The sequence below is a fragment of the Xiphophorus maculatus genome, chromosome 10 (genome assembly GCF_002775205.1).
Source record: "Xiphophorus maculatus strain JP 163 A chromosome 10, X_maculatus-5.0-male, whole genome shotgun sequence".
NCBI lineage: Eukaryota > Metazoa > Chordata > Actinopteri > Cyprinodontiformes > Poeciliidae > Xiphophorus > Xiphophorus maculatus.
Window position 1 is genome coordinate 13,924,253 of NC_036452.1, and position 22,808 is coordinate 13,947,060.

At 38.9% G+C, this 22,808-nt stretch overlaps 4 protein-coding genes across 5 annotated transcripts; 1 reads left to right on the forward strand and 3 right to left on the reverse strand.

Moving 5' to 3' along the window:
- Window positions 1–399: 399 nt before the first annotated feature.
- Window positions 400–1,241, reverse strand: LOC102230695 (guanine nucleotide-binding protein G(I)/G(S)/G(O) subunit gamma-T2-like). Its single transcript, XM_005794704.2, has 3 exons — window positions 1,106–1,241; window positions 855–943; window positions 400–714 (listed from the first exon to the last, which is right to left on the reverse strand). The coding sequence occupies exons 2-3, from the start codon at window positions 936–938 to the stop codon at window positions 586–588; spliced, it is 213 nt and encodes a 70-aa protein (XP_005794761.1). The 5' UTR covers window positions 939–943; window positions 1,106–1,241; the 3' UTR covers window positions 400–585.
- A 1,673-nt stretch (window positions 1,242–2,914) lies between these two features.
- tmem101 (transmembrane protein 101) lies at window positions 2,915–6,109 on the forward strand. Its single transcript, XM_005794705.3, has 4 exons — window positions 2,915–3,087; window positions 4,392–4,572; window positions 5,130–5,276; window positions 5,370–6,109. Exons 1-4 carry the CDS (start codon window positions 2,957–2,959, stop codon window positions 5,676–5,678), a joined length of 768 nt encoding a protein of 255 aa, XP_005794762.1. The 5' UTR covers window positions 2,915–2,956; the 3' UTR covers window positions 5,679–6,109.
- Window positions 6,110–7,048: 939 nt separating this feature from the next.
- On the reverse strand, window positions 7,049–9,939 carry LOC111609941 (leucine-rich repeat-containing protein 17-like). 2 transcript variants are annotated; one of them, XM_023341475.1, is made up of 2 exons: window positions 9,446–9,939; window positions 7,049–7,911 (listed from the first exon to the last, which is right to left on the reverse strand). In XM_023341475.1, the coding sequence occupies exons 1-2, from the start codon at window positions 9,875–9,877 to the stop codon at window positions 7,246–7,248; spliced, it is 1,098 nt and encodes a 365-aa protein (XP_023197243.1). In that variant the 5' UTR covers window positions 9,878–9,939; the 3' UTR covers window positions 7,049–7,245. The 2 variants fall into 2 exon arrangements, with proteins under 2 accessions (XP_023197243.1, XP_023197242.1); XM_023341474.1 differs by having other exon boundaries at window positions 7,049–8,010.
- A 1,567-nt stretch (window positions 9,940–11,506) lies between these two features.
- On the reverse strand, window positions 11,507–21,433 carry lsm12 (LSM12 homolog). Its single transcript, XM_005794706.3, has 5 exons — window positions 21,247–21,433; window positions 17,872–18,005; window positions 16,959–17,068; window positions 14,511–14,637; window positions 11,507–12,150 (listed from the first exon to the last, which is right to left on the reverse strand). Exons 1-5 carry the CDS (start codon window positions 21,371–21,373, stop codon window positions 12,058–12,060), a joined length of 591 nt encoding a protein of 196 aa, XP_005794763.1. The 5' UTR covers window positions 21,374–21,433; the 3' UTR covers window positions 11,507–12,057.
- Between the last annotated feature and the right edge of the window lie 1,375 nt (window positions 21,434–22,808).

Genomic DNA, 22,808 nt, shown 5'->3' on the forward strand with positions numbered 1-22,808 from the left:
TTTTGATCATCCTTCTAGTTATGGTCCTTAAAAGACAGACAAATTATTTCTTTTGTTACAAAGGAAAGAGAAATTCAGTTTATTGGGCTCAGGCTGAAACTAATTGGATGAAGCGAGCAGATTGGAAGCTAATGAAGAGTGAAAAAAGCTTAAAGACTTTGAAACAGGAAGCCACTCTGCGTAAACAGGCTGGCTTGACCAGCCATGCTGAACCACAGAAAATCCTATTAAGATTAAATTCAATTGGAGGCTCTGGAGGTTTTGCATTGCTATGCACAGTAACATGGGTCAGGAAACACTGACCAATAAACATGTTTTCACTGCTGCTTTGTATAAACTAAATAGGTAAAAAAAAAAAATAAAAAAAAACCTGAGCATCAATGATAAAAGCAGACAGAAGATATTTAAATCTATTTTTATTTATTTACAAATTAACCCACTGTCACGCTGACAACTACAGTGCTGATAGAAACACTGATACACACCTTCTGTTTCTTTCATTTGTACATTTAAATCAGAAAAAAAATAAACACTACAAAGAAACCAACTCTGACAGAAAGAAATTCTTCCTTGGATGATTGTGTGTTATGTTATAGAGCAGCCTCCTTTGTCTCCCTTGTAAGGGTTCTTGTCATCTGGAACTCCCTTAATCAGCGGATCGTTCGGCAAGAGTCCTTCAACGTAAGCAATTGTGTCAGCACAATTTGCACTCACCTGTTGAGGAGGATACATGACACACTCTGTCAACATGTTGCCAAAAACAATATAATAATAAATTGTTTGGTGTTTTTAGGATTGACAGAGCGAGCTTTAGCAGCTATACGAGAGCAAGGTTGTTAGAATTAGATACTTACTGCTGTTCTTGGTGTGCTCACTTCCTTTTTCAATTGCTCCAGTTCCATTTTCAAGATTTCCTTATCCGACATATCCCGAGCCATCCTGGCTGCAGAGAGAAAACAAAATCCTGGCTTCAAAAGGTTTCAAGGATAATAGCGACTCCCTAAATGCTTTCTTTTGTGATATCTGTAGATTCATCCATATAACCTTTCATCTTTCAGTTTCTAAATCAAAAAAGCAACAAAAGGAATGTTTCTTGAGTGTTTACCTGTCGAATGGCGGGATCCCCAACACTCAGAGAAATGTTTTGGCTCCTAAGAGCTGTGCGCCTTCCTGCCGTCTGGCTGCCTCTCTCCACTAACTGAACTGTGCTCTCCCACTGCTCCTCATTTACAGCTGATCCCCGTCACCGGCTTTCGTTTGAGGTCGCCACCAGATTGGAGGACCTGATGTCACCAATCCCCAGTGATGAGATTAAACAATCAAGGAACTTAACTCCCGAAACAGGAAGAGCACACTCACCAGCTACACGCAGAAAGCGAGAATATGACATTTAAAAAGTGAATTCACAGCATCATCTGCACTTAAATTGTCAGACAGAAATACCTAGCAGAGTGCTTTTCAATCTACCATCTAACAATAAAGAATGAAAAATTACAAATATACCAAGAAATGGATGCTCATTTCTTTTGCAAAGTAGAATTAGCTAAAATTTTGTTCTCGGAATCTCCAAACTTGATAGAGGTAGACTCAGAAAAAGTTGCAGGTGTAATTGTAGTAAAAGATGGTTATAAAGAGTATCTAATCCTCCTGTATACAATGGATGGATGGATGCATGAATACATGCATACATCCATATATGGATGGATGGATGGATGGATGGATGGATGGATGGATGGATTGAAGGAAAGAAGGAAGGAAGGAAGGAAGGAAGGAAGGAAGGAAGGAAGGAAGGAAGGAAGGCAGGAAGGAAGGAAGGAAGGAAGGAAGGAAGGAAGGAAGGAAGGAAGGAAGGAAGGAAGGAAGGAAGGAAGGAAGGAAGGATCTATGGTCTCTTAGTGTTTTGAAGTTGCTTTTAGGTTCTATTTTTAAAAAATGATTGTATTAAGTGAGGATTTGATTTAACAGATAAAAATATTGATTACTTTGCACATTTACCACCTTCTGTTTTATGCACATCTTCAGAAAATCATAAGTCCTCTATATAAACATGAAATGGGTTTTATTGTTGTTCTTTTTTTTATTTACAGTACTCTCTTGTCATCACCTCCTTATGACATTTGATGTGGGATACATGACAAGCCAGTGATCAGCAGCTCAGCCTTCCGCAGAACTCACACTAAGCCATTTTCAGGATCTGGGTTAGTACTCAGGATTAACCCCACACACGTCACATGGATTATCGGGTTGGAGATGCTTCTTATGAATGTGGGCCGTCACTGTGCACCTAGAGGGCTGTCTTTCTTCTTTGGATAAAGGGAAACAGCAACTTGCAAAAATAAACTTTTCTTTGTTATTGTATTTATGTAATTATTAAGCAAATATACATATATATGATTATATTGAACATTTGTGTCACAATGTCTATATATACATGGAGATATGTATTATTTATTTATTTATTTATTTATCAGATAACATGATTTGCCTGAATTTACTGATTCTTGGATTTATTCATGTTTGCTAATTTATTTATCTGATACAATGAATCTTTTGAATGAATTATAAAGTCTTTATAGTTATCCATTTATTGATTTATTTATTAAACAAGATTATTTTTTTCAATTCATTTACTAAGTATCAGATGTCAGTGACTATAACTAACCTGTTGTCAAAAATGTAATAATTAAACTTGTCCTCTAGATGGCGGACAAGATCTCTTTTTACAATGTACATTTCAACATGTAGACAGTCTTAGCCAATCAGAACGCTTTACCTGGATACTTGACCACTTCTTCAAAATAAAAGCTTTCCTGTATCCCTTTGAATGGCAGCTGGCTCACTGGCAGCAACGTGGGACAGCCACATTCTTTTAATTTGACATGCAAAAAGTGTTTATTGGTCGGAAGCTCAAGTATCTGGTAGGCTGACTGGCGGATGGGATACATGAGCTGGAGCTATGGCAGGTCCAAGTAGGAAGCAGATGTTAAGGTTTCTCGGCCAACTTGGGGCGTTTATTCTGACCCGGTTCGGATTCTGGAACTGCTTCAGTATGCTGATGCTGTTCGCTGAAAGAGCGGACTCAAAGAGGTAAAAGTAGCGTGCAGTTTGACGCAGAGCTTCCAGCTAACCTTAGCTGAGAGCGCTAACGGCAGTTCAAGGCAACTTTATGACTGTTCAGTAATACCTGGCGCTAAGCCAGGTTGATAAATATTAGAAGAGCGAAAAACATTCAGGACACGACTTTATGTCTCTTTTCCGTTGTTTGTGGCACACCGAGTATTTAATGAGCTGTATTTTATTTGCACAATTGAAAAGTTGACTTTACATGTTCCTTTAAGTTCAAACAGCAGTTTATATTTAACTTGATAATCTTTAATTTTTAGCCCAACATATCTTTGGACAACTTTCCACCCCAGCTGACTGCGCTTTCATTTCTCTGTGGTTGGGTTCCTGAAACCCCCACACATCCACACCCCTCCAACTTCTCCTGTAATTATATGCTATAAGAAGTCAATAATGGAGGCCATGTTAGTACTAAGCAGAGTTTTAACTTTATACTCTTACACTCTTTTAAATTACATTAAAAAATTACTTGAGTAAATTACATTAGATTATCAGGTGTCAGCTTATCAATGATCAGTACAGTTCCATTATAGCTTAGTAGTCTTAATAAATTAGAGTATAATTGAAAAAAATCTAATTTATTTAAAATAAAATAGCTTCCTTTATTATATAGAGTCCTTACATACAGTGAAAACCATATATATGTTGTGTAGATAATGAAAACTCCAAATTAAGTCTGTCAGAAAGTTATTATCATTAGTATATTTCATAACTACAAGTAAAGGGGGAATTTTAATGAGTAAATGCTGCTCTACTTCCAAAGCATTATTAGAATAATTGGTATTATTCAGAATTTCATTAATTGGGTGTGCTGTGGTGGCGCAGGGGTTAAGCACAACCCACATATGGAGAACTTGGTCCTCGACGCGGCTGTCGCAGGTTCGACTCCCAGCCTGGCGACCTTTGCCGCTTGTCTTTTTCCTTTTCTCATTACCCACTTTCCTGTCAGTTAACTATCAAATAAAGGCCACTAGAGCCAATAAAATCTTTTAAAAAACCAAAAAACAGAATTTCATTAATTAGGAACAAGGCATAAAGCACGCAAAGCCTACATTCAGAAAAAAACAATTCTCTAGTAACTTGTAAGTAACTCTCTAGTAACTTGAAAGCTAATTTGCAGTTCCAACCCTGGGTAGCCTTTTAAAAAGTAAAAGATACAGTTATATGCAGTCACATTATATAATAATGTAAGAAATAGTAAGTCATAAAGCAACCTAATAAACAGCATAACTTAGACATTAAGTCTTCTGATTCTCTTTTCTCTCCAGAAAACCGGACATCCATGTACCATACCTGTATATTGACATGGGAGCAGCCGTCCTCTGCGCTAGTTTCATGTCATTTGGAGTGAAGAGGAGATGGTTTGCTCTGGGTGCCGCCATGCAGCTGGCCATCAGCACTTACGCATCCTACATCGGAGAGCAGGTGCATTATGGGGACTGGCTAAAGGTGAGTGAAGCTCCTTGATTTACAGTGTTGAGTCAACATCCTTTACATTGAAAACAAGCATAAAAAAGACAAGATTAAACCATTAAAGCAATTATGAAAACAGAATACATGAAACATACAGCTTCAAATGATTTAAAAGAACAGTAGAGCTGAATATCAGCATAAAAATGATATACATATATTTGTACTGAGTTACACTTTCTGTTTTGATCATATTTTGAATTTGTAAAAGAAGTAGTTTAAATCAAAGCGCTTTTTATTTTGGTCATTTAATTTGCTCATTCATCTTTTCGATTCATCCATGCATGCATCTGGTCATTGATACTTCTGTTCAACCATTGATTAAGCAGACAATCTATCCATCAGTATGTCCATTTATCCTTTTGTCCATACTTCTAACCTTTCATCAGTCTAACGATCCCATCATGCAGGTTCTATATTTAATCTTGAGCTCAAAAATTGACTGCATACTCTGAGTTTTGAAAACTGTTAAATATTTTCTTGCAGAACGTGTAGGAACATTTCTATATACAACACCGATCCTTGTCGTCCTGCAGGTCCGGATGTACTCCAGGGCGCTAGCCGTCATCGGGGGCTTCCTGGTCCTGGCCAGTGGAGCGGGGGAAGTCTACAGGCAGAAGGCTCGCAGCAGATCGCTGCAGTCCACTGGGCAGGTCTTTCTGGGTATCTATCTCATCTGCATGGTGAGGCTCTGTTTGGAAGAAGAATATGCTCCATGGCTTTTTTCTTCATTTATTTTTGTTACCTTACCTGCATTTTCACGTTTTCTCCACTAGGTGTACTCGCTGCGGCACAGTGACGAGGACAGACAGGCCTACCTGAACCACATCGCAGGGGGAGAGCTCACTCTGATGCTCATAGAAGTGCTGTTTGGCGTTCTAGCTCTGGCCTTCCTCACTGGGTACTACATCCGGATGGCCGCTCAAATCCTGGCCACCATCCTTCCTCTGGTCATCCTGCTCATCGACGGAAACTTCGGATACTGGCACAACAACCGCAAGGTGGAGTTCTGGAACCAGATGAAGCTGATCGGCCACAATGTTGGGATTTTCGGCGCTGTGCTCATCTTGGCCACTGACGGGTAGACGTCTCTGGCTTTTAAAGACAGTTTTTGCAAACGGGGGTGTCTGTGCAAAATGAGATTGTTGTGGCTGGATTGTGCCGGAAGCCGCTGCCCGCCTCAGGATTTAAAGCACTCGGCTTGGGAGAGCTCAGACGGTTCATCATTAGCTACCAGATGGCAGCTTTCCTTCTATAAGAAAAACACGTTTCCTTTTTTACTTTTTAAATTGCAAATGGTTTTATTTATTTGGTTTCTTGTTTACATTTTGTTATGCTCTGAAACTTTACAACATGAGTGAGTATTATGCATTTGCATAATACTCCCCTGCGAAATCCTGAATATCACAATTCATGTTTTAAATTCTTCCAGTAAATGAAAACTGTTCTATAATGGTATGTTGCTTTAAAGATGTACAAAAATGGTTTTTCAATAAATTTAAAGAACACAAGAATATCAACTGAAAAATATTGTGCACATCATTTATATGTAGTGATAACCAACCAAAACATACAAGCATTTGTTACAAAAATGCACCAGATGTTCTTTGATCTGTCAGTTGAGATTTTTCTTTTTCTTTTAAAGATTATAAGGCATAAAAGAGGACATAATTTTGTAGATTTTTTTAATAAAAGGTGTTGGCTTTGAGTCCAATAGAAACTGAAGGATGGAAAAAGTTTCTCCCAAATTATGCATCAAGAAAACAATTCTACTGGTTGATGAAAAAAAAGGCAGGAAACTGGGATTTCTTGGTACTGATGCTTTCAATAAATAGAGAAAAATGTCTAGTTTCTCTGTATTTGACCTCCTGATGTCAGGGAGTTAGTCAAGCTGAAAATTAACCCAATTTCAGTTGTTAGACTTTCGTAATTTCTTGTATTTTGCACTTTTTATGGTTTATGTTAGAATAAATGACACCTGACAAATTCCCTCTCTACATATATCTGGGACTGCTTGATAAGTTTGCTTATCCTACATACCCAAAGCAGAGCAAGTATTTGACACCATACTTTAGACCTGCAACAATCTCTATTTTTGTGTTGTAATTATGCAATATTCTAGATGTGCAGCAACAAAAACCAAAGAGACTGCTGCAGATTTATGGTATGGCATCAGCTGGATTTAATCCAAAACTGCATTAAACACAAGATGAAAATTTTTCACTACTTGGGTGACTTCTGGAAATAAGTGGTTGCATTGGACTATTTTAGAGAGGTATCAGAGCAAACCTTTTTGATTTTTATTCATTAAAAAATAGAAAACTATTGATTTCCTTCTATTCCACAATAAAACACAACATTGGATTAGTCTAGCCAATAAAAAAAACCCAGTGGAATATGTTTACATTTATGCTGATGACATGATTCAATATGAAAAATATTGAAGTTTCAATATTTTTGCAAGCAATTTATACATTGTGGAAAGCCTTCTTGTAAAACTAATCAACCGACAGAATATAATGACAACATTTTGGATTGTTTTCCACTAACTAAATGAAAAAAAACACCCACTTGGTCTTTCTCCAGTGGCTGTTTCATGTAGCGTCCAGCAGTTGGCCGTCTGTGTGTGTCAGAGCTCCATCCTTTAACCAGTCACTTGTCTGAAGACTCTGCATCACTCGCAGCTTGTTTGTTCTTGCGGTTGCGCTCAGCTTTGACCAGCGCACCGATCACTGCCAGCATCACGGTGATGGTGATGACCAGCACCGACGCTGTCTCCGCCATGCACAGCTGGCTGTCCATGGACGCGAGGGGGCTCCCAGCCTGCTGAGGAGGGGCGTGGCAGAGGATGGCCTTGTAGTCCTCTACATGCAGGTGTCGCACGTACTGGATCTTACCAAAGACGCGCTGCAGGTCGCAGTCGCAGGTCCAGGGGTTGAGGGACATCTGCAGGTGGGTGCTGATGGTCTGCAGCTTCAGGAAGGTCTTGAACTTGATGTGCTGCAGCTGATTTCCGCGGAGGCCCAGCAGGGTCAGACCGCGGAGAGGGGCCAGAGCTTCGGCCTCGATCGCGGAGATGTTGTTGTGGCCGAGCAGGAGAACCTCCAGGCTCTGCTGGCGGCTCAGCAGCCCGTCTTTGAGCATGTTCAGCCTGTTTCCCTCCAAGTGCAGGAGGCGCAGTCGAGAGAGGCTGTGGAAAGCCCTGGTGTCTATCGTTCGGATGCGGTTGTAGCTCAGGTCCAGCTTCCTCAGGTTGTCACAGTTTCTCAGGGAGGAGGAGTCGACATGCTGCATCAGGTTGTGGTCCAGCCGCAGCACCTGGAGGGAGGTCAGATGGAGAGTGAAGTCCTGAGGCAGCCAGCGCAGTCGGTTGAAGCTCAGGTCCAGCCTCTCCAGAAACTGTAGGGATGAAAGAGACTGAAACACAGACAGCCAGTGAGAAAGGGTCACTCTGAACTGGCAAGTACATTTTCTTCTTTTGTTTCTTTAGCATTTAAAGATTCAGAGTACAAGTCCATCATAGGTATAACATTCAAAAATGTAAACAGTTTTTAAACAGAAATGTAATGTCCTGGCCTAACGATTGTGGGTAAATGCTGTATCTAACCTTAATGAAGGATGGAAGGGTGGAAGGATGAAGTGTGGTAGAAAAGACTGTACAAGAAACAGGGTTGCTAACACCAACTGGAATCTTAAAATGTGATGTTCTGTATGGTAACTATACAAGAACAAGTTAGTTGAAGTTGGCAATAGTGACACCCTATAAACCAATCACAAAAATGCCACTTTGCATTGATGGAGTAATTTATGCACAAGGAATCCTGGCCAAGAATTGAGTGCATTTACTGTACAGTAGAGGGACATACTATTCAATACACTTGAAGCTTTGAATAATATTTTTTGATCCCATGCAATAGTCAAATTTTCTGAGAAACATATTTTTTTTTTGTTTTGTTTTTTACACTTTTATTATCCCATCCACTCCAAGTCTAGCGAATCTAAATAACATAATATAGAGTTTCACAATTTTGAAATAACTGGAATAATTTAATCATTCAATTATATTTTAAGTTAATAAGATATGTTAAATGTTGCAGATTAGAATGGAAACAATTAACTATGGAAAAAGTGAAGAAAAGCAGGGTAGTTATCAAGCTCAATATTTCCAGAACATTTTAAATAATAATTCCGTCTGGAAAACAATTTGGAATTATTTGGAGAACTTTCTTCCATTTCCATTAAAAAAGGGGTAAATGACCATTTTAATGTGTTGCATACTTGTCTTATTTATAAAAATGAAAGCTGGACAAAATAAATAAAGCAGACCATTCTAAAAATATTTTAGCACAGATCCTCTACAGACAAGAACGTCGTTACTTTTCTGTGTAGCTCAGTTTTATTCAACGTGAAAGAAAAAAAACAACATATAGGTATTTGGATGTCTCTTTCAAAAACAATAACTGTTTGGCAAATATTCAACACAAGTACATACAAAGCCCCAGCTTGAATTTGCATTCAGTCATCGACAATTCATCAACCGGGGTGACATATAAATCATTTCAGGGTGGATTAATAAAACATGTAACTTACATAATTTTGAAAACGACTATTAGAAGCAGAAGTTCGGAATTTCCTACAAATGTTCTCTAATTCATAATTGGACAAATTACGAATTAGTCCAATAAATTGGACAAATTGTAGAGTAAGGAATCTCTCTAAAATGACCGTTTCATTTTCTGGAAGAATACTGTTTCACTTTTACGCAAAACTAAAAATTAAAACAGTAATTTAGAAACACATGTAGACTCAACCCCATTTTAAATAAAATTAAAAAAAAAAAGATTTCCCATACCTGTGGATGCACAGCATGTATGCTGTTGTTGGACATCAGCAGGAACTTCAACGACCACAATCCCACGAACGAATCACTGCGCACCTCTCTCACCCTGTTCCCACTGAGATCCAGCAGCCAAGTGCCACTGGAGACACCGGGGGGGACCTGGTCCAAGCCCTGAGACCTGCAGTCCACCAGGTCAGAGGACTCGTAGCAAAGGCAGGGGCTTGGACACTGCCTGAAGCCCGACATTATGCTCGGAAGCGGCAGCAGCAGAAGCAGAGGAATCAAGCAGAGCATCTTTGTGCGCTCAAAGTGAAGACTCTCCTGCTGAAAGCCATGGCCGACCCTTCTGTGCGTACACAGAGCGACACATCTGAAACACGCCGAATATGTTTTGCCAACTGCATAGAAATGTGTCATTTCAGCAAACTCCCGAGGCACACGCATGGAATATTCCCGATTAGACGGGATTATGGGCTTAAACTGATGATCACATAACCAAATCTGGGGAGAGAACCTGCAGTCCGTTTTGAACCCTTTCCCAAATGAAGGATTTACATCTGCTTCTCTATATGGATACATCGAGCGCAGTTGCATGATAGCAGTCGGTTTATCCTGTTTAGTTCTATGTTACATAACAACGAGTGGATTATCTATAGACCAGTCTATGCAGACAAACAGGACTAAATCTGAGCGTCTTTTGTAAATTCCGAACAGGCAGATTTCAACATTACATCACCCAGAAGTTACTTTATTGTAGTATTTTAGTTCAAATGTTACTTTTTTCTAATTACGGCGTACAGTTAAGGAAACTTAAAATTTTACTCTTCGGAATCACATTAGGCTACACCCAGAAACGATTTTCTATTTGCTGTACAAAATAAGCATCGCTTACATGTTCGGGGCTCCTTCTGCTCGAAGTACTGCATCAATGCAGCGTGTAACGGAGAAGATCAGCTTGTGGCTCTGACTGTCTCTCATCTTACTTTTCACAACACTCCATACATTTTCTGTAAGGTTTAGGTCAGTCCAGTTTGCTGACGAATCAATTCACAGCAACATCCTGATTGGCAGCGCTGGTACTTTAGGCTGTATTGGGCCTAGAATACTGTGGCACACAGCTGCTCTGACAAAACACAGAGGAGCAGCAGCAGCAGATGACATGTCCCCAACTCCTCACTGACTGTGGGAACTTTGATTCTCTAGCTCTCCAATCTTCCTCCAGAATCTGGGACCTTGATTTCAAACCGACATGCAAGATTCACTTTTATCTCAAAATAGAACTTTGGACGACAGAACAAACCAGTTCTTTTGGATCAGTTCAGTCCGCTACTTTGGCAGAACCTTTTTGTGGCTTACACTATTATCAGTATTAATACAAATGATTACCTTGGCCATCATGTTCCGTTTTAAAAACCCTTAATGATCTTCTCTTAATATTGTAATTTTCAGGCAAACGGAATTTTGGGTTCATTAGCCTAAAAGCCATAATCACCAAAACTAACACACTAGATATATATTCATTTTTGACCTGAATTAGACTTTTCTAATAATAATACTTGTGTTGACATGTACGTACCTGTATCATTTCAAATATTTTCTGTTCAACAGTTTTTAAGTCATATCTAAATATTAAAAGCAATAGGTCACAAAATATAAATCAATATTTGTGGAAAAAGCAAGTGTATCCAACTGACTAACAGTATTCTCACAACAAAAGATAGAAAAAGTTCTTGTACACAACTTCAGATTAATAAACTCACCATAACTTTCTTTTAAGTACTAACTCCAGAATTCACCTATAGAGTTACCACAGGCTGATAAAATGCAAGTAATTTTGGTCGGGACGTTAAACTGCAAGTTGCATGTTAAAGGCATAACCTGAGCATCTGGGGAATAGTGAATTATGGTGATTATAAACATGTTCACCTAGAATTTCAGCCTGTATTCATTTCCTCTCAACCCTAATCCATATCTCACAGGTACTTCCATAATCTGAATCAATTCCCATCAACACATAACCCCCACACACACAATCTTTACAAACTGCTCAAAAAGTTGTTGAAAATTACAATATTACAGTCAGAATTTTTGTTACTTTTATTTTAGAAAATGTCCTTTAAAGTGTGGCATTTCAAGTCACATTTTGTTTTAAAATACAGAAAATACAGACAGTAGAACATGGATACAGAAAAAAAGGAAACAATGACAGAAAATAAAGCTAACAAGCCTTTCTGACTGCTCTAGTTTTCTCTTTGAAATGGAACTGAAGGCAAAAGGAGGAGGGCAGTAAAAGAAAAAAAAAAGGTTTTAGAGGACAAGAAGAGGAAGGGGGAATGGAGGAGGGAGGCAGGGCGGGGCAGGATGAGACAAGTTAGTTAAGGAAACTATGGTTTGCTTTATGGATCATGTTTAAATTATTCTTTATAAAGTCTAATTTAAGATTTAATCTTTCTTCTCTCTCTTTTTTTGTCTTTTTCATTTAATGGTATTTTGATCTTCAGGATCCAGGGCCCTCAGCGCTCCTCCTTGTGGTCTCGGACTGAGGACAAGGAATGCCGACTTTGTCTGGCAGTGGGAACAGAACCACCCGCGTCGCCTTCCCCCGGCCGGTCCGCACTGCCAACTCAAGAAGATAAAGTGGAGTCCTTCTGTGTTTGCTGTGCTTGTGAACGTTGCATGGACTTCTGACTTTCCACGTCTCTAAAATGTTTCTCAACCTGCAACAACAGTGAAAAAAAAAGGAAAAAAAAAGAAAAAAAGAAACATTTAGAACTAATCTCCAACACTGCCAGGAAAAAATATTCTCGATTTAAATGTGAGGGAACAGTTCGGTCAAGGAGATGCTTCAAGATTCGTTATTGTTTTGACTAAAACTACACAAAAAAAAGGTAAAAGTAAAATCATCTGCAAGTGTAAATAGTACTTTTAGAAAATAAATGTACTATGATCTATGAGAATAACCCAAAATGTCATAAGGTTGGAATAATATCAGGAGAAGGAAGCAAACAGTAAACCTAGTTAGCTTAGCACAACAGCTCTACGACAATAACTTTGCAAATGGATGCATTTCTCATACAGAAGGACTCGGCTCTCCCTGATCAGATTCCTATTCACTGCACGTTTTCCAGTCCCCAACTCCAAACATGTTGCATTGCAGTCAGACTGGTAGCTCAGCTCAGAGACTGTCTGCTTCATGAATGAATTTTAAAGCTGTTTTCTTCTGCACTCTGCCCTGTTGAGTGTGCAAAAAAAATGGAGACTAAAAACAGATTTAATCAGGGAACCATCTGTCAGTTACGCCACCACTGGGGTTTCTGAGAACACTGGCAATATTCTGCTTTCTGAAACAAAACAGGAGACTGCAGGAATACAGACAAACAAATCCCACACTTTTTTCCCTGAAGATTTCTTTGCGTCAATGTGTAATTAAACTTTTAAATACAACTACCACAAAAAAAAAAAAAAAAAAACGGGCACTGCACCAGTGCGATACATGAATATACAAAAACTTATTTGTGCACATCTCCACTAACTGCTCAAGTAGTTAATAGAAAGCTGAAATAGAAAAACTTTAACTGTTAGAATATTTACAAAAACAAAAAATATATTAAATAAGTATGAGGCACCGATATTTAGGTCCAAGGAAAATGGATGAATGGTTACAATTTGATCCGTTTGTGAGATGGAAAACTGCCTCTCCTGTTTCTAGCATGGGCTAATGTACTAATATTTATCACCGTTAATATAGTTATTGGATTGAGGTTCAAATTCAACATCAATAAAATATGAGCTTCAGCTTCATGTACTCTTAGGTACCATAAAGTTTTTAGGTTAGGGGAGGAAATACATTACCAATACTGACCAATGTGTTTAATTGCCAACATTGATCAATATGTATTCAAAGCTTTAAGTGCATTTCAGACTCTACATGCCTCCGTATGTTTAATAAAGACAAGCAGAGAAACTGACTGTTGACTTAACTCGCTGAACATCCAGTTAGTGGTCCTTCCAATCGGTGAAATGCTACCAAAGTGAGACCTACATCCTCTACGGCAGTGGTTCTCAAACTTTTTTCAGTGATGTACCCCCTTAAGAATATATTTTTAGTCAAGTACCCCCTGACACGGGCAAAACATTTTTGGAATAAAAAAGAGGTACAGTGCTGTAAAATCACTGTCTGATTTATTAAAGCCAAACAACTTATATCAGTGAACCTGACAAATACATCCATATTACAAACATTGCATGGTTAAACAAAAAAGAAAAACAGAAGACGGTGACCACCAGGAAGGTATAAAACCAGTCAAACCGTTTTATTTTAAAGGATATTGAAACTAAGTACTGAATATAAATTTCAGTGCATGAACACACATTTATATTTTATCAAACTTTTTACAAAATAATTTTTCCCAAGACTTATTATGAGGAGCCTACTGATTTTTTAAAGATATTTTGAAAAGCTTCACGTACCCCCTGCAGTACCTCCACGTACCCCCAGGGGTACATGTACCCCCATTTGAGAACCACTGCTCTACGGAATATATCGAGAGACTCTGCTGTATAAGTTATTATTTTTATTATTATTGCCAATACAGGATTCTAAATTTCAACTCGAGGCCATCTGTCCAACAGCTGGACCTTGGACCAAATTGGGTCATCAACAGAACAATGAGCCACAGCAGCAAATCTACAACAAAATGACTAAAAAAAAAAAAAAAAAAGGAACTAAATGAAGTGTAGCAGTGGGACATTAGGAGAGCCATACAGAAATTAATCTCTGCAAACCTAAAACTGAAACAGTGTTGTGATGAGTGTGCTTACATTTTTCCACAGTGATGTGAAATTGATAGTCAGGCTGAACAAACTACACCAAGTTATTTGACTCCTAAAGGTGGCTCTGCAAGCCACTAAATATGGAGTACTTTATCCTCACACATATAAATTTTCTCTACATTTTTTTGGAATAATAACTGTAGCATCAGCTGGGTTGTTCATAACTGCAGTAGCTGGTAAATATCAAATCACTTTCATTACGTCCCGATTCGCAGCGTACTGCGTGGTTCCAAGTCATACTTACTATTTTGCGTACGTGACTTAAAGCGCTTCCCTCTTTGCCTCTGCAGTTCTCAACCTGATAAGGCGGCGAGATTACAACGTCGTCCATCACAATAATGTTCTTCTCCTGCCATTTACAGTCTTTGATGCTGCAAAGAAACATTATTATTTTTCACTGTCCATGTTTTTTTTTTTAAAGCAGAAAGTTCACAATGAAATACAAGTAATTGCAACATGAATACAATGGTTACAATGATAGTTGACCCACTTCTTTTGCTTTTCCGTCAGCATGATGTTCCCACACCTTCCAGTGAGTTTTAGCAGCTCACTCAAGTGTGGGAATCAACAGCGGTGAAAGATTTTAGAAACACGCAAAGGGATTTCAAGAGCTTCAAGAACCACCTTGACTTATCCAGGACAGGGGCCACAGACATTACATTCGTGGAGTTAAGCCCCTCCTGAACCACGGACAACATCAGAAGCATCTTAACCTGGCCTAACGAGACTCAGTCGTCTAAAATCATCTTTTCAGATGAAAATGGAGTTTGAATCTTATTTGAAAATTAGGGGCTTGGAGAAAGAGTGGAGAGGCTCTTATTTTAAGTTATTTGTTGTGGTCCTGAGTGAAGTCTCTACACTTTGTGATGATGGCTAGATAAATGAACGGAAATGAAAACTGAATTTCGGTTTGGGGAACTGCGTCATCTGATGCCATTGCACCACTGCATTTTGTCAAAATTCCTAGTCAGTGCCACCATCGACAAGGAAGGTTGAGCAATCCAACTTTCTTTCTTCTGAAGACGAGCAGGGCTCGGCACCTCCCTGTCTTGGCAAAAGCAGCGAAACTTGATTAACCATGGCATCAAACTCAGAGATAAACCCATAGACGCAGTGTTTCCCCAACCCTGGTCCTCAAGGCCCTGCATGTTTTAGATGTTTCCCTGCTTTAATTCGACTCATTCAGCTGATTGCAGTTCAGCAAACACCTGTTAATTGAAGCAAGGAAACACCTAAAACATGCAGGGCAGTGTGCCTTGAGGACCAGGGTTGGGAAACAACCCTGAAAATCGAGACGATGAGACACCAGACCCAAAGATGAAGACAATCTGAAGGTCACTATTAAAACCAACTGGGTTTCATGCAAAATGAGTCATAACCAAAGTGCTGGATGCATATATTGTAGGGTTGCCAGAATACTGACATGTCAAACTTGATACAGAAGTTTATTAAACAAGCAGCTCATAATAATAAAAAAGAAAAGAAGATCAAAGCAAATATTGGGGAACAAAAAACAAACCTACTACTACATCATCAGCCCCCCACATCCCTGTAAATTAAGATTAATTCACAGATCTGTCAGGAGAAAGAATTAAATACATTTGAAGGGAAATTAGTAATTTTTTAGACTGTTTTCACATGTCAAAAGCCAAGGTTTGGATCACAATATTTAGATCTTAAATGGTTTATATAATCCTGAGGAAATGCCAACCCAGTCCTGAACTTGTCCCTGTAAGGGTGGGCATTTATCATATAGTTTATCATTTAGGGGGTGAAATTTCTTATAAGGATTTTGATTTATCCGTTCTCACCATAAATTTTAACTAATGCCATTTAAAAACGCCCTCAAAACTGTCCGTATTGTTGGGATTGTTAGTTTAATCTCCACTGTTTGATAAATGACAGCATTAATAAGTATAAAATTTTAAAATATGATTAAATGTAGTTACTGTGTGTAGTTTTATGTGACTGGTCTCTTAAAGAAGCACATTACACTTTGGTAAATTTTTCAAGAGCAATATTTGTGCTTGAGGGGCTATGATTGCTGTGCCATGCAGTCACAGTCATACAGTTACCTAAAAATAAAAAATAGTAATAGTTCTTATTGTCGCTCATCTTTATCACAACAGTACCACAAAATATCATGATAAAACTTTAAGTCCATATCGCCCAACCCTATGTACCTGGCACTTCACTTTTTATTAGCGGTTCCTGCTCTTCCTCCTGTCCCTCTTCATCCATCTTTCTCCTCCTCCTCACTCCAACTGGCATTATCCTGTCCCTCTTTTACAACTTCACAACCTCAGCTGACATGGTCCTTGTCTGTTGCTTTACAGCAACAATGATCAATTTTATAGAATTTTTGCCAAGAATTCACTGTCAGAACAGAAATACAATATAAAAAAGTGCTAAATACACAGGAAGTGAATTACTGACTATTTGCTTTTTAGTTGAGCTGGTTTAAAAAAAAAGAAGAAGAAAAAAGGTATACGTTACTGAAAAAAACAGACAGATTGTCTGGTTTGTTTATTCAGATTTCTTATTTACTTTGAACACAGTCTTTCCATTAAAATGTCTTCTTTTGCAAGAAAAGGGCATCTTTTTCTGGTCAGCCAGTATGAACTGATTTTAATTGATAATCTGATCAGGTTACCAGGTTATCATTCACTGAGCAACAGCAGGAAGTCCTTACGTTTTGTGAATAGTCTGGAATAGCTGCTGGCCCTCCACAGAAACCCCAGCACTGATTGCATAGGCTTGGGACAGCTTGTCTTCCTTTTCTGTCCGTGCTCGATTGGCAAGCTGTGAAAAAAAGAAATACAGTGAGCTCTACTCAGAATCGGATATTTCTATTTCACCGTTTGTAGCTGAAGACTGAAGCAGGAACTGCGTGAAACAGTTAGGAAATGAAATTGTAACTGAAATGTTACAAATAAAGAACCTTTAACATTGTTTTGTTCATATCCAAAGACTAATCTTTTGCTCACTTCAACTAACCAGAAAAATTAGGAAACTACTCGTCAAAATGAAGAATTTTTATTCAAACAAAATTTGTACTTTTTGACTTCCAAAACTGTTGTTGCACTTTGTTTATGTTAAGCAATCAGCATTTGCACTGGACTCTAAATAAAGCACATTTAAAATGGCTTTCGTCTTGTGAAACGTTTCCATGTGTTTGAATGACCAAATGAGCAAAGCAGCTTTTCACACAGTGGTGTAAAAATTTATTATGATTGAAACAAATGTACTGAATTTATTTACTCGGCATCTGCAAACTACAGTTATTTGTGAGAAGGTGGTTAGAAAACAAGGTTGTTAAATGCTTACAAGAATCACCAAAATACAACAGTACTTTTAGAAGTCAGTGATGAGGTGATTCAGACAAGCTTTCCGTTTTTTAACCAATTAACAGATTTCTACCAGCAGATTTTAAATTAAAAACAGAAAGAAGATTAGTTTGGAAACTTCTGATGATAAAATTGAACATGTTTCTGTGTACAAATCATTTCTAATGAGGATCCAAGTTCCTTTAAAAATCAGAAGAAACATTTAATAAATCATACTGACAATCTAGGCATAAACCATTACCAATCTGATGGCCTTACCTTGCTAACATTCAGTGATGCTAGAGGAGGTGGAGTCTCAGTACGGTCATGTATTATGTCCACCTTAGATACATAGGCTAAGTTGATCAGGATTACGTCGTTGAGGTTCGGCTTACCACTGGAGGAAGCACATTCTTAAGGGGGAGACGGGTTAAGGCAGAATATTTCAAAGCAGGGACTTGGAAAAAAAATTACAACTTTCAGCTGAGCAACAAAGAACTTCAACACCATAGAGACAGAGAAGCTTGTGATGCAGAGCGCCGAGGCTAACACAGTGTCAGTGAAAGGTTGTGCCAGTTACAGCATGTGTCTACTAAAGGCATTATTCAGTTCAGGAAATGTTTTAAACATGATCTACAAGCAAACCTGAAACATGGTCAAAACTACAAACCAAACATAAACAATGGGTGATATTTTAATATTGGTGTGTACAAAATGAAGTCTTTGGAGGGCAGTTTAGAAAGAACAGTTTAGAGTAGTGTTTCCCCAACACTGGTCCTCAAGGCACACTGCCCTGCATGTTTTAGATATGTCCTTGCTTCAGTCCAACTGATTTCAATTGGTAACTGATTAGCAGGTGTTTGTTGAACTGCAATCAGTTGAATCAGACAGATTAGGGGCTTGCACAAGCAGGGACCCCTCTAAAACATGCAGGGCAGTGTGCCTTGAGGACCAGGGTTGGGAAACACTGGTTTAGAGCACTATATTTTGATTCTGGTGAGAGGAATTTAAACTCCACATGCTGGTAATATATTTAGCCTGTTTGAGTTGCCGCAATACCACAAAGAGTTGGGAACTTCGTAAAGGTGGATGAAAATTTATATGCAGGGAATATTTGCATCCCCTGCATATAAATGTAGCTCCTTCATTTGAATCAGTTTGTGTCAACCACAGCTCATGTATTAACATCAACCTTAAGGAAAAGAAAGTCAAACTGAGAAGTCTGAGCAAGATCACAGAAGACAAACAGGCAGAATGTGTCAGACACTGACACAATCTATCTGATATAGCTTATTGATCAAATGCATCTACAAGGTTCTTATTAATGGCAAAAAGAAAAAAATCTCTGCACAGTTGAACAAAGCATTCATTTATGGAGCCACATAACGCCCATTGAAGGGAATCAGGGCCCCAACAGTCATCAGAGCCCATCAGGATTCAACATGGTCCATAAATGGGCCCAACTTGAATCTCTGTGGCTGCTGCATTCAGAAAACTTAGGCAATTCAGACATGGAAGTCTGGAAAAACTGCCTGTTCAAAGTAAAATGCATCACCAAGAAATGTGTCATCCAACTGTGTGGTCCACATTTCCATGAAACAAATGATACGAAACATGACCTGTATCAGCAAAAGATGGTTTTTAGAAGAATAAATTGGGGGCTTAAGATTTCTCCAGCACCATCGACACACGGGACAGGCAGGGAGGAGGAGAGAGGACAGTACGAACACAGAAAGCATAAATCACAATGGTGGATGCTCCCGGCTACTGCAGAAGAAACTTTCATAAGGATCAGCGACTGACAGCCAGCGAAACTGCTAGCATTGTGGCATTAGCGCAATTGAATAAAGTATGAAATAATTAGGATGTTTAATCAAAAAGTGCAATGTCTGTAAAGTGTTAAATTGGTGTTTAGCTAGCTCTGCTATTAAATCACAAATTAAATGTTCCTTCTAATTCTTTACAATGTAATATTTCTATACTGGCCACCTCTTAAAACATTCAATTGTGCTACATATAAACTTTACATTTAAAAAACTTTTTGATGAAAATACTATAACCTTTATGCCTTGTTAAAAGAAAACGATTGATAAAACTACAATTACTGGTTCATCCTGCTATCGGTTGCATTTTCATTATGTTTTAATTTCTTTTTATGAAGTCCCCACAACTCCCTGTGAGCTTCAGCTTCTTAGTCATAAAAATATATATGAACTCGGCATCAAGGGATTTGACAGTCTAATTGGCTAAATATATTACTGGCATGCAGAGATTGAAAGCAAGGCACAGTAAATAATATGGTGAAACAAATATGTCCTCCGAACAGGAATATTTAACACACAGATAAGGCAAAAACAATTGCAATTTAATGTACTGGGCATCTCTACAGCCAACCAAATATCTACTGCAACACTGCACACACTGATATATTAAGGATGAGAATCTATTTTAACATGTTACCATAAAAGTAAATAATTGAGACAAGAATTTGTCATCTTCAAATAATAAAGATAGACTAATAATGTTTGCAAAGCCCCAAAACTTGGGCCTGACTAGTTTTTCAGCTTTTCTATGAGCTCATTAATGTGCTTACATTTCCAAAAATATACGTCTTAATTCAGCTGGGTACAGCTAATATTTTTACTAACAAGATTCAAGCGAGAGAAAATAAATAAACGGAAGAAATTGGACGGGTATTTCCAACAGGAGCGAAGATGCAACTCAGCGTTTACTGGCAAACGCCCTCTGCTAAACTCATTCATTCATTGTCAGGCTGGACACGTTCACGTTAACCTCGTTAATAAGTTACGGTATTTAAAAACAACAACAAAAACACACATGTAAATGCATTTCAAAAGAATATGAATGAATCTCATGACTCATTCAGCAACTCTCATGCAAGACTCATGAGGGAATGAAGATAGGCAAGTTCACAGGCTAAGGTTCATGGTTAGTGATTAGTTCAAGATGTTCCCACGATTAGTTGTAGCATAGTTCACCCAGAAACCCAAGATTGTGGTGACACCTCAAGACTAAAACTAAACCAATAGAGCCAAGAATCCCCAAAACCGCTATGGAGCTACAGGGCGGTTTGGGAGTATCTGGGTTTGACCGAAACTTAGCATGTTAGCCCAGTTAGCAGCAGCTTCCATGTAGCGTGGATGGAGGGGAGGACAGTGAAACTCATAAACGGACTCCTGAAAATGGCTGTTTGCATCCCCGACGATGGGAGTGGGTAACTGAGATAAATAAACGCGTGGACACCTGTCAGAACAGGGTGTGCTGTGTGTCAGTTAGCCCGCTAACTAGCATCGGTTGAGAGCCATGATGCCTTACCAGGGTTCGCTGCCAGATAGTGATCCATGTTGAGGGCAGGCAATACAATGAGTGAATTCAAAACACATGCACGACCGGGCAGGTTATTTAGCACAAAAAAACCCAAAATAACAACAACAGACTCGTTAGAAGATAACAAGAGAACAGGTGGGTAGTTTGTATAAAATAATCTAAAACGAACAAAGATGTGTAACTCAGCCAAGACCAATTACGCCTGCGCGGATCACTATTTGACATCTTTTCGGTTACCCTACAGGCCCTTGCAGCCAGGCAGGCCAGCCAACCAGCCGTCAGCGGCGCCGAACAAACAAAGGATACTCAAGGTTAACATCTTGGACTGGTAGTCAAACGCGACCACTTCTCCCTGTAGCTGTTGGCCCAAACAGGTGAGGCAAGAGACATGGCTCCCGACACTGAAATACTCCCCCGGTCCAGGAGCCGCCATCTTCTCCGCCAGGAAACCGGAGCGCTTGCTTTACGTAAGGCAACGTGATGTCGTAGGAGGACGAAATCTGGGCGTGTCGTCGTACGTCAGATTTACGGTCATGGAGGAGGTCGGGAGGGAGAGGAGAGGGGGGTAAATATGATTGTTGGAGTTAAAGCAAAATATCTTTATCCAGCTTTTACAAACGAAAACGGTAGAAAAAAAGAAACAGATTCCATACCCTTCCAATTTAAGCAGAAATAAAATATTTAGACTTGCAACATAACATTGTGCTTATTGAGCTGTTGAGACATGTGTGTCAAAAGTTAAGCTAAAACAGTGCAATAACCACGTTTCTGAGATTTACTTAAGTCATTTTGAGAAAGAACATGATTTAAAGCTTTCAAAAAGAAAAAAAGATGACATGCACCAATCAGCAGTCATGTCAGTAACGCTACTGACCACTTTTTTCTTTTTCAGTAAAAAATATCACTCTTTTTAGTAACGAGTGATCTAACGCGTTACTATTTCAAATCAGTAATCACACTAAAGTCACCCGCCCAAATCACTGTGCGTTACTATTTTCTTTTGTAATGTAATTTTATTTCCTGTGTTTTGACCATCTGTGCTACCCATTCATCCGTCCTACCTTGTGGTAATGCGCATGCGCATATCGACGTCACATGGGCTCTTCGCACGTACGGCGTTAACGTCACATCCGCATGAGCAAATGTGGCTTTTTTGTTCCCGCTTTGAGTTTCCACGACAGCTAGAATAGACAAAGTCGTATTTCAGACGCAAATAAAGCAATACATTGAGCATTTTTGTCTTCCTAATGTAATGGGCTTTTAAGTTTTCATTAATTTCCAAGCGATCCTGAATTAAGAAGACGGTGGCTTGTAAATATTCGTCGCTACCTAAAGCTGAGGCTCACTTCACTCCGGATCAGCTTCTTCAGCTTAAAGAAGAAGGTAAATAAAGGAGCCGTCCCGGTGTCATTTCCATGGAATCACTTCTGCATTCAGCCTGAAAGAGCAAGTGTATGGGAACGAGAACCAGACAGCCGAGAAACTGATCCGCCTGTACACACCATCCTATTTGAGCTCTTCACAAAAAGCATGCAAAGATAATAAAACGAAATAACACGGAGACCTTAAGGAACACGGACTTATTTTTCTGAAAGCAACAACTTTGAATCTGAACAGTCAGCTGTACTCGAACTCTATCAATGCTGCCCTACTTTTAAGCTATGGGGCTTGTGCTTCCTCATGCTTCGGAAGCAAAATGCCCAAACCTTAATCTCCCCATTACTCGGTCTCTGTTTGACACTAACGACAATAAACACACATAATACACTTGAAAATAAGTACAAAATAAGGTAAAAACATTGTCCGTTAGAATGGATTAAAATGTTTAGATACTTAAATAGCACATTTTTATAAGAAAAATGTCCAAG